The sequence below is a fragment of the Sprattus sprattus genome (genome assembly GCF_963457725.1).
Source record: "Sprattus sprattus genome assembly, chromosome: 4".
Taxonomy (NCBI): domain Eukaryota; kingdom Metazoa; phylum Chordata; class Actinopteri; order Clupeiformes; family Clupeidae; genus Sprattus; species Sprattus sprattus.
Window position 1 is genome coordinate 44,531,614 of NC_137923.1, and position 12,171 is coordinate 44,543,784.

At 40.4% G+C, this 12,171-nt stretch overlaps 1 protein-coding gene across 1 annotated transcript; it reads left to right on the forward strand.

The window, feature by feature from the left end:
* Positions 1–1,096: 1,096 nt before the first annotated feature.
* On the forward strand, positions 1,097–6,296 carry tap2a (transporter associated with antigen processing, subunit type a; the record flags this gene model as incomplete). The annotated part of the gene is made up of 11 exons (XM_080837493.1): positions 1,097–1,760; positions 1,887–2,001; positions 2,138–2,268; positions 2,589–2,794; positions 3,204–3,401; positions 4,035–4,163; positions 4,420–4,608; positions 4,717–4,890; positions 5,103–5,262; positions 5,448–5,584; positions 6,102–6,296. The coding sequence occupies exons 1-11, from the start codon at positions 1,268–1,270 to the stop codon at positions 6,294–6,296; spliced, it is 2,127 nt and encodes a 708-aa protein (XP_080693619.1). The 5' UTR covers positions 1,097–1,267.
* Positions 6,297–12,171: the final 5,875 nt, after the last annotated feature.

Here is a 12,171-nt window from a genome sequence, read left to right on the forward strand (position 1 = left end):
GAATGAGTTTTCAAATATATTGTGCAAAATATTTTTTTCTCAAATTAACAAAATATTGGTAGGGACTTTTTTGTCTTTCCCAAATCTTGGTCGTGACTAGTCCCTACCAACCTATGCAAACCTACGCCCTTGGTTTGTCTGTCCTTCAGATGACCATATACTATCAAAATGAGTTTGAAATTGATACACAAACTAGTGGCTTATAAATACATACCTCAAAAATAGCTTCTAATCAAGTTATTTTAATGTTTTAAAATGGAATTTCTTTTCTAAAACAAGGAAATGTGTCAGTTATGGTGCCCTGAGTGTGTTTGTGTGTCACCATTTAATTACAATTTTGGTGGAATATAAAAGATTTGTTACTGATTTTGTTATCCTGGAAATTATATAGAATGTGGCCTGTTGAAGAATCACATATACTGTATAATCTAAATCTCAATAATCTACCTATACCAGAGCTCCATATGCTTGGCATATTCCAGTGCCCCTGTTCAACACCTTTACTGTAGTTCAGCTGCTTTTTGATGCCCTGAGACATACGGCCTACTGTTCATCCTGTTTGAAAGACTCCTGTTTTTCATATTCTACCGTATATAATAATATAGATAGTACATGATCAGTTGACAGACTAATGATGTAAAACAATGTTTTCAAAGTCACTAATCACGGGGTAAATATTATAAGGAGTAACTCGTTGCTTGGCAAAAGGAAGAGACGAGTTTAGGTGCTAGACTGAGCGTAAGAGATATTGTCTTTTATATACATTCAAGATGTTGACCAGACTACACTGAAGGGGAACGTATTAGAGTCTATCGTAAACTTAAACCATAAAGAACGCATTTCAGGCTAGCCTGTAAATGTCATTAAGTTTCTGTGACCAAATAATTGCAAGATATCCCACAACCAAAATGAAACACCAAATAGCCTAAAACGCACCCTTCCAAGTTGTTTAAGGCTAGAAGAGGAACTCTTCAGTTCGAAAGTGAAACTAACTTTTAATTCAGATGCGAGTCAGTCCACCGAACTCATTTCAGTGACAGTCAGTCTACCAAACAGAACTCTGCTTGCGTATTTTCGATATAGTCAGAAACGAGATATTAATTTAGAATTCGAGCCTTACTACAGTGAACGGTAGTTTACAAGCGATACAATTTGGCGACATAGCTGGTATCTTCTCAGGATGCGCTCTTTCATTGTGTATGTATTGCTCTTAAGCGTCTAGTTTACATGCGATACAATTTGGCGACCTAGCTGGTATCTTCTCAGGATGCGCTCTTTCATTGTGTATGTTTTGCTCTTAAGCGTCGACCTTGTGGCATTCTGTGTTTTAGATGATAGGTTATCTCGGTGGTCTGATGCAGGGAACGTGACGGCTTGTTTGTGCTGGCAATGGGTAACGTCAGGTATAAGATGGGTGCTGTTGAGCGGAGTAATCTATTGGGCGAATCCTGGCTCCAGCGTCGTGTTAAAGCGTTGGCTTACAACTCACTGTTTGCTTGGTTCTGTATTGGAGACTGGGCAATTCGTATTGCTTGGTAATTATCCGCTGGGAAGAACATGGCGTTGGGTATCAAATGTTCTTGCTGCTGCATCTGCTTGTTTGTTTTGGGAGTTCTCGTGCCCTGACAAAACTGATGAAAGTAACGGAAAACAGAAAACGCAAAAGGCACGCGTGCTCTTTAAGCGAGTCATTCTTCTGTACAGACCAGACTACCTGCTACTGATGGGGGCGTTCATCTTCCTCACCCTAGCTGTTCTGTGTAAGTATTGCCATGCAGGTGATGTAAAAATAATATTAAAAACTTAAAGTTGCTGAAACGCAGAACACTCTCCGTATTCTCCTATAACTAGTTAATCCCACTCTCGTTCTCTCTATGTGTGTCCAGGTGAGATGTTCATTCCTTTTTACACTGGCAGAGTGATTGACATCCTACAGTCGCAGTACAAGTGGAATGAATTTGTGACTGCAATTCTGTTCATGGGCCTATTTTCCTTAGGAAGGTAAATAGACTGAAGGATCCAAAGTAAACGTGTATTTTATTTGTTTTGGTGACTATACACTTACATTGAGCACATTAAGTCAGTCATTACACACTTGATTTAGAGACGTTAACCCTACATTGTCTGTGTGATACAGCTCCATCAGTGCAGGATGCCGAGGGGGGCTCTTCATGTGTGCCATTAATAGTTTCACCTCCAGAGTGAAAATCATGCTGTTCACAGCCCTCATGAAGCAAGAAATTGGCTTCTATGAAACTGCAAAGACAGGTACTATAATTTCCCCCATGTGTGTGAAAAAAAGTAAGGTCTAGTCTGCGATTCTGGCGAAAGGTTGATTGGCTAGCATTGTTTATGGATCAGCCAGAACCACTTTGTTTGTTTCTCATTTGCTGAGCAAGGACTATGTGAACACCAGAGTTGTTGAGCATACACAGCAGGGGACCATGAAAATCAATTTGCTGAATTTGACAACAAGTGAATTGCATTCAAAGTGCAGACTCTACCTTTAAATGACAATGAGTCAGTTTTATTTTTTTTGTTAGTGCTGACATTTTTTATGTGAAACTGAGAATAAGTTTCTCCTGTAGGTGATCTCACGTCTAGGTTGTCAACAGACACCACTCTGATGGCACGGGCGGTGGCTCTGAATGTCAATGTCATATTACGGACTTTCATCAAGACCTTGGGAATGCTCTCCTTGATGCTGAGCCTTTCCTGGAAGCTCACGTTGCTAATGCTCTTGGAAACTCCACTAACTGGCTTGCTTCAGAACATATACGACACATTCTACCAGGTAGCTATCAGATACTTCTGAGACTTACAAGGGCTAACTATTGAGTGTGTAGGATTGCCACAGCTTTTATGCCTTTATGCTGCAGATGTATCCTTCTGCATCTAGCATGTTATAAAGGGACTCATATGTGTGTTTAAGCGATAAGTAATACATAAAGAGCAGATACCAGCATCTCTGCACCCAACAGCAGCCATAATTTCATGTGTATATTTACAATGAAAGCTGCCTATCTCCTTATCATCTTTCTTGACATCCTTTCCATAAATTGCTGATTGGCAGTCCAGAAGGTCTGATCTCAAAAGCTCTTTTATGAATATTTCTTTGCAAACTGAACTGAAATGATCTGGCACCACCAGACTATACGGTATATCGTTAGCTGAATTCTTGATATCTATTTTTGACCCGTTAGAAACTCTGTAAAGACGTGCAAGATTCTATTGCACGAGCCAATGATGCTGCAGAGGAGGCCGTGTCAGGCATCCGCACTGTTCGAGGGTTCAACACAGAGAGGAGTGAATCACGGCGCTATAAAGATCGCCTGATGAACACACACAACCTGAAGAATCGAAGGGATACCGTCAGAGCAGTGTACCTGCTTGTGCGAAGGGTATCTGCTTAATTTTGCTTTGTTGACTTAAGGAAAATGTACAATGTCAATATACAGGCCATCTCGTGCCCTATCCCCTAGTGTAGTGGCATTTGAAGAAAAAAGGTTAGCTAAAAGGTTAGTTTAAAAAGTCTTTGTCCATTTGTTCTGTTTTTAAATTAATATAAGTAAGTTATTCAATATAACAATACGAAAGATATTAAATTAAAGCAATATTATGCCTTTTTATCTTTTAAAGCAACATTATGAAGTCAAAGCTAAGCACTATAAAATGCATGCAAAGACCACTAGCAGTCCAGTTGAGGCTGATAAACGCAGCTAATGTGCTAACTGGTATCTTTTGGCGATAAAGTGAGCAATTTTGTTCTGTACATTTCTGAGGGTGTTTCGACCCGGACCACAGACCTACATACGTAGTGTATAACCTGGGCTGTTAGTGGGAAAGACAGGTGTGTTTATCTGTTCTGCACATGACCATATACCAACAAAATTTTGGAAATTATACCAAAAGTAGTTGCCTTTAACAACATGCCTTAAAAAGTGGCAAATTGTTGCATAGTGTTGCACTATGTCAAGTAGTAAATAATGTTACATTAATCTTATTTTAATGTGTGTTTGTGTTATTTGTGTTAGATTACAGAAGTTGGCATGAAGGTGGCCATGCTCTTTTATGGCAGGCTGATCATTCAGTCCGGTCAGATGAGCACAGGGAATCTGGTGTCCTTCATCCTGTACCAGTCTGACCTGGCAGACAACATAAGAGTAAGGATGTGTGTAATCTAAGCCAAAATTGTTTGGATATGCTTTATAATCTTTCATTTTCCACAGTTGTCAAAATAGCCTCGATGATCTAGGACCCTGTAGTTGCAACTTTTTGGGAAACCATGATAAGAGAGTATGATAAGATAATATGTATAGTGACATTATTATTTATTTAAAAGAGCAATATTCAAAATCTACCTATCCACCTGGGAAACACCTCTTATACCTGGACTGTTATGGCCCCTGCATCTTGCAGTCTTTAATCTACATCTTCGGTGACATGCTGAACTCTGTGGGCGCCGCTGGTAAGGTCTTTGAGTACCTGGATAGAAAGCCTGAGGTGAGCACTGAAGGAACCTTTCAGCCTGACTCTCTGGAGGGACGTGTCCAGTTCCAGAACCTCACCTTCTCTTACCCCACCCGCCGTGACCAGAAGGTCCTGAAGGTAAGGAAGCATTCATTTCAGACTTTGCATTTCTAAATAAGCTTAGCGTATCAGCTGTGCTGTGAGTTGACCAAGGCTACGTTGTTTGAACAGTCTTTATGTCTTCAGGACTTCTCTCTGGAGCTTAAGCCTGGTCAAATGACCGCTTTGGTGGGGCCTTCAGGTGGGGGCAAGACCACCTGTGTGAGTCTGCTGGAAAGATTCTACCAGGCCCAGGAGGGAGAGATCCTCCTGGATGGACAGCCACTGAAGAATTATCAGCACAAATATCTGCACAGAAAGGTGATACAGGAATGGCTAGTAAAGAGGTTTTATTCCAGACCACCAAAAAAAACTGTCAGTTCTTTTAATGTTATCAGCACAGACACTTTGTAACACATTGCCCCAATCTTTGGCAACAATCCGTGACAGTTGGCATATAAATAATCAGAGGTGATAGCATGTGCATTAGCATAGATGCTAACACAGACATTAACACCCAGATTGTCACACAGGTTGCCATGGTGGGTCAGGAACCTGTGCTCTTCTCAGGTTCTGTGAAAGACAACATCACCTATGGGCTGGGAGAGTGCGATCTGCAGCGAGTGCAGGACGCTGCCCGCAAAGCAAATGCCCATGGCTTCATCTCCCAGCTGGAGAAAGGCTATGACACAGGTAAAAGGGCAAGACAAAAAGTACAATACAGATATAGTACAGATGTAGTGCTATGACGGTTACATTTTCAGTTTTAGGACAATTTCCCTACTTTCGTTCAGTCACACATGCCAACAATTAGGAAGTAAAGATAGCACAGTCCACACGAACACAGTCCACTCATTCATAACCCTCTGCTCCATCAGATGTGGGAGAGAGAGGAGGTCTGCTGTCTGGCGGCCAGAAGCAGCGCATTGCCATCGCCAGGGCTCTGATCAGAGAGCCACAGGTCCTTATCCTGGATGAGGTGACCAGCTGTCTGGACACGGAGAGCGAACAAGCGGTACAGTTCTCCCTGTGAATTGTTGTGGCCATACACATGCATACTGTATATACACATGGAAATCCCACACACAAGAACGCTTTTCTTGAACAGCCATCATTCAAGAAAATACATACATATTTATTTATGGCCATCTGAAAAATGCCTGTGTGGGTAACGATATGGACGTACAGACACACTACATCAGGGGTGGCGAACCTGCGGCTCGCAAGCCGCATGCGGCTCTTTGCCGGCTGACGTGCGGCTCGGCTCCAGCCCGAGTGCTCACTGACTTTTCTCTTGGTGTACAGAATTTTCATATTGTAAAATAAACATCTAAAATGCAGATTTTGCACGCAATATATTTGAAAATACAGACAAAAAGCTGTCCGATTTGAATGGGGTATTTATTCATGTATATTTTGTCATCACGAGATCTTGAGAGATGTCTTCCAGTAATGCACTACATCATGCACCCAGAGCTTTATGTCTGTCAGATAACATGTGTTACATCTGGTTAATATTCCGTCTTTCACAGGTCCAACAAGCCCTTGCCTCCTGCCCCAATCAGACCCTGCTGGTGGTTGCTCATAGGCTGAAGACCATTGAGAGGGCGGATCAGATCATAGTGATTGACAACGGGGCAGTAATTGAGAAGGGCACTCACAAAGAACTCATGGAAAAACAGGGCAGCTACTACAGGCTGAAAGAAAGGCTCTTCACTGACAGTTAACAAACTGTACAACAAATCCTGTACCTTTGATTCAAACTGTATTTAAGTTTGTTGAAAAAAGCTCAATATATGTTTGTTTTCTTTTTAAGCATCTGTTCTTGTTGACATGTCATATAAACAACCATACAAATCATAGGTTATGCAGATATATTTAGTCAAACAAGCCGATCATTTTTTCCTTCACTTAAATGTTTTCTATTTTGTATACTATGTATCTTCTCAAAATAAAACAATGAACAATCAAATTCAGCAGTCCATATGAAATCTAGTATCACGTTCATGGAAGTTGTAGTTGAAATTTTAAATGCAAGGTCTAAAAACATAATATTATGAAACTGAATGATTGTGTTTTTTGTGAATTTTCAGATCATTTTCAGCCATATGATGTCAAAACAGAGGTCTGGTCAAACGAGTTGTGTACTATTTTTTTACTGCAGCAGGTATCTTTATAGAGGCTGCTCAATAACCTGTTCAGTCCTGCTGGAAAGTCCCATTCTCTGTGTCTGGCACTCTGCCTGACCACAGCAGTGCAGGTGGCTGTGCTTTGCCTTAATGGGTGGCGCCTACCGGAGTGCAAACCATAGAGGAGCATTGAAGTCATGGCCACCATTTTATCGACCAAACAAGCCTACTTAAAATGGCCGGCAGTTATGATGAAGTTTGAGCATTGTCTGAGATATAATTTACTGTGTGTGTGTGTGAGTTAGTGAGTTTACTTTTTTTTTTAAACATCCCACTGTTTTTGTTATCGGCAAATGAGCAAGAGAATTTCACATACAGTATTTAGCCCCTCCACCTTCACCTGTATGGTGTTTACAGAAATCCTGCAGGACACAGGGAAGTAAAAGTGGTTTGAACCACGGTGTTTGTCTAAATCCGCAGGTTATGCAGGTTATGTCTCTGTAAGCTTTTATCATGCCTGGCATACAAACTTTAAAAAAATCATAATTTGTTTAACACAGACATATTCATCTTCATTTTGTACATAGTACATAAACTGTTTGTGATTTAAAAAATGCTATGCTTCATTCATAATAATGAGATTGCATTGTTTGAAAGGTCAGGCTGGGTCAGTGGCAAGGCATGCTGGGCCCGGAACAAGAGACACAGACACAGCTACTGACTGGCATCAGTCTCGTAAACCCTGTGTGATTGGCTAAACAGCTGCCATTTGTCAATTAATGTGCTATTTGTTGGTAATTAAAATACATTTATATATCTTATTGTATCATGCGTTGATGTGTGACTCCTGTAAGCAATCTACAGGTATTTAATAGCCTATGTCACGTAAGCACAGGTATGTTGGACTGTAAGTTGCTTCTTGCGGTGCATGCTGTGCATGCCTAGTGGTGAACTTTGTGCAGTGGTTCTGTTACGCACTGCTGCGCGGTACATCTGGTTTAGTAAGGAATTACTGACGCCCCTTCATCAAGTTTTCATTATCTGAAGGCGTCAAAAGTTTTATGTATTTATAAATCAAATAATATTGTCTTTTGCTGTACGTTTGTGGTGCAGGTGAGGTGAGACTTGCATGTGAATGGTTTTGAGTGATTTTAGAAACATATTGTCACATAAATCACACATTAACACATTATTTCCGTGCTATTTTCAGTCTGTGAAAAGTACATCTACCATGATGTTTGCAGTCTATCAAACAATACTAAATAACTGAATTCACTGAGTGAATGGAATGTGAAAATTAAATGAAATCAAACTCAACAGGAACAACAGGAAACCACATTTCCAGATGAAGCACTGTTCAACAACAAAATATCTTTGCCTTCAATTTGATAGTGAAAAAAACATTTAAACTGTTCCCAAATTAGCTGAACCAAATCGTCATATGCCGCTAAATTACAACTTCTTGTTGATTTGGGGTTTCTAAATGACCAAGACGGGACAATGGAGTATAGGCAAGTTATGGAGAGAGCTCCATAACGGAGAGACTCCAAGGTGACCTTCAGAAACACACACCATTGTTCTAAGTAACCAGAGGGGCACAATGCACATATTTGGGTAACAGAGTAGGTCGTCTTTTCAATATGTATCAGAATATGACCGGTTTATGGTGTAGTTTCGGTTGTTCCAATGTCTAAGGGTTTCCTGAACCACCTTCTTTCTGTACACAGAGGTGGAGTTGCTGAACTGGTTCTGGGAACTGTAATAAAATTTGATAACTGGTGTTGATATCTTATTCGTGGTGCCACAAGAACAATGAGGTTCCTCCTGCCCTCCCACATCGCTTGGACTTTAATTCCACTGTATCGTGACAATCTTACTGGCTTTGTACCATTTTTTCCTTTTTTCACAGATCATGCAATTTCTCCTCACAAGTTGTAATATTGGTATTACTTCTATTTGTAGTCATGTGTGAATCAGAACATTGTATTACATCGGATAAAAAAGCACATGCACTGATCATTACATATTACATATTTTACAATATACTCAATGTTGCATTTGTATCCATATAAGCAGGTTAAGTGAGCATGCATTTGGTTGGAGTATGCGTACATTTCCGCCTGTGTAAGTGTATGTGTGTTTGTGTGTGTGTGTGTGTGTGTGTGTGTGTGTGTGTGTGTGTGTGTGTGCGTGTGTGCGTATGTTTATTAGTGTGAAAACAGGTTTTGGTGAGGACTTTATGGTGATTACCAAACAGCACACTCAGTCTCGGTGGAAAGTCCCTCTGCGTTACCTTAAACTTTGTTTGTTGGCAGTCTGCACTAGCCTGGCCATTACCAGCCTGTGACTCCATTTTTTTCCGTCAGTCAGTCTGGCTTAACCCCGTTCATTTTCGTTTCCGAGATGGGCGGGTGCTTAGCTTGAGGTTTAAAATCATTGGAGTTCCCTTAACCAATCAGCAACGTTTGGTAAGCATTCGGTAGATTAAACTCTTCCCAAAGCCAGTTGGGAGAAGAGCAACGACGTCCTTTCCAATCATAAAACTTACAAGACAATACTCATGTTCTCCTTTTAATTTTCTGATGTTCTCGAGAGTTGAGACAACTTTCCCGATAGCTTTTCGTGTCTCTTCCACCAAGGCGAGTTTTGCGTCACAGCTCTACTGTTCGCTGATTGGTGCGGTTGGATTTTGAGTCCTGGAGACGATTGTCAACGGGGTTGGGCCAGACTGAGTATGAGCTTGAAATCAATTCAGGCGGAAATACGTAGGCTGGTGTCACCAGGCTAAGTCTGCACGGCCTTTACAGCACATATCATAACGCTGCTGCGGCTGTCTTTCACCACCCCCTACTGGGGGAAAGTACCTGACTGTGGAACAGCGATGTGGAAACGCCAGTCACCATTTTATCACTTATGTGTATGTCCTGCCAACTCTAACCTAAAATGGCGGATTGGGCTACCGCCCGCTGCTATGACTGGCCTTCTGTTATGAAATACAATGCTTTTGTGCATGTGCACGTGTGTGTATGTGTAAAAACATGTGTAAGTACAGGTGTGCACATCCATGTGTTTGTATGTGTGTGAGTGTGTCTGTGGACTTTTATTTGTATAAATTATTTAATTATTTGTACTTTGTGTGTTTGTGTGTGTGTGGGTATTTGTGGGTGTGTGTGCTAGTGTGTGCTTTCCCTGTGATATTGCTTAACATAACATTATCAGAGTAATAACAATATTAGAATGTCATGGTAATGACGTGCTAACCCCCTAAAAGACGCAATGGATACACTCTGAACCCAAGATGTGACAATGTTTCAAATCATGGAATAATGGTCAAATATTTTAGGTCAGAGGGCTGAGTTGTGTTTATCCCCCTGTATTCACAAGGTGCATCCTTTGAATTGAATTAGGTGTGATGGTATGCTGCAATGCAGGAGGGCTGTTAGGGAATCAGTAGGGAAATACCAATCGCCATTTTATCACCAGACCTACTCTAAAATGGCCGTTACAGAGGTCACCCTAGGTCAGAATTAAACAACACCCTGAGCCTAAGAAACTGTAGCGTGCAACTGTATATGTGAAAATAAATCTTCTGACATTAACATGAGATTTATTGTGTCTCATCCTGATGTGGCATTTTTCTGTTTCCTTTTCTGTTGTGAAGCTTTGTTTGGGTGGGTGAAGCGATGCTGTAATTGTATAACCAAGCTGAGATAAATCAGACCAACAAGTGGAAAGTCCCTGCCAGCTCTCTTTCACTTTTGTTTTTGCCGATATGCTTCCTCGGTGGCATCTGACTCAACCAGATTCAGATGCCAAGCCAAAGCCAAGCCCAGAGTCTTGTGACTGAAGGTTCGATTGGTATTGTTTAGATTTGTTTTTTGGGGATCAGCAGTTCAGTAAACTGTTGTTTGGTAAAAGTCCCTACACACAAGTTATGTCATAAGTGCTTGAGACTTTGAGAAATAATTAGACAACTGCCATTTGTTCAGTCTGACATAACATACCAAACAAAACTCACAAGCTCACCCCAGAAATGTAGTTTAACTGCCGGCCAGTTGATGGGAAGTCATGTGACTTTGCCGATCCAACCAGTTCAACCACAATGAGTCACAATAGCCTTGTTTACAGTTCATATGAGGATAAGATAACTCTGGCTGATAATGTGTGTCCACTGCTGCTTCTGATCTCAATATTTCTAAAACATTCATACTGTTAGAACAATTATTTTAATCTTAACTCACATCACCCCAATAATCAACTAAATTGTGTGGATGTCACTTTTGAACTCTCCAACAAATGGAGATGTATGAAGTGACATAATCACACAATGACATCAAAGATCTGATATAATTTGACAACAAGTAGCCTACTGAAATCGTGCTGTCTTGTTGTACTCAGTGGTTTATTACTGTGAGAATCCCCAGAGTTCCCCTGGGTGCAAACGGATGTGGAAATACATTCGGGTGTGAGAGGTCCACAAACATTCCAAAACAAAACTCTCCTCTATCGTCGGAATCTGAACTAAAAATAGGTCAAAGACAAGGAAAGTACCTTTGTTGCTGGGAGTGCGTGTGTTTAGTGGTGTAAGGAAGACCTCTAGAGATGACCGAAAGCATTAATACACATAATCCACGTGATTTCCTGTAAACAGCAGTTTTGTATGGTAACTGCTTATGTCACTGTCATCCAATCAAAATAGTGTTATTTCTTTGGCAGCTGGCTCTCTATTTGTAAATATGACATGGCTTACTTAAATGTTTTTTACTACCACCTTGTGGCAAGTTTGAGCAATACCTTAACATGTCCTATACATTTTACTCCCAAGTTAAACAAAATAATAGAACAATTAATTATAGGTCATCCATGACAATATGTGTTCGATGTATCAGGAATTAAAACTTGCAATATTTGTTTTTCATTTGTTCCAAGCCAGTCATTGGAAATTGATTGAGCTATTCTTCTGTTGTGGTTTGGTGGTTTGTGGTCTGCCTACTGAGAGTTAACATGTGAAAATTGTGCTGTAATGTGGCTGTACTTGAAGGTTGGGAAACCATACTGTTCTGACTATGGGTTTATCATGCATGCCTGACTGACCACAGCAGCAGAGTTGGGTGGAGTAAGCAAAACTTGTACTCAAGTAAAAGTATTTGTGACTGTATAATAATGATGACTCAAATAGAAGTAGAAGTACCCATCAAAATAAGTACTTGAGTAATGAGTAAAATGAGAAGTAGTGTCTTCATATGATGATATTTTTCATAGCGATTAGGCATATGTATTATATTGTTGATTAAGGGTATTGTGTCACTTTAAGATATTTGGGAACATTCTCATATTTTCACTTTTTACCAAGACAATAAATGTGAAGGCTGGTTTTGCTGTATAAAGTTAAGACATAGGTTAAGTGATGTGAACCTAATAGGTTACTACAAAAGAATGTCTGTTAAATATTGCACTAAACGAAAATGAGCTA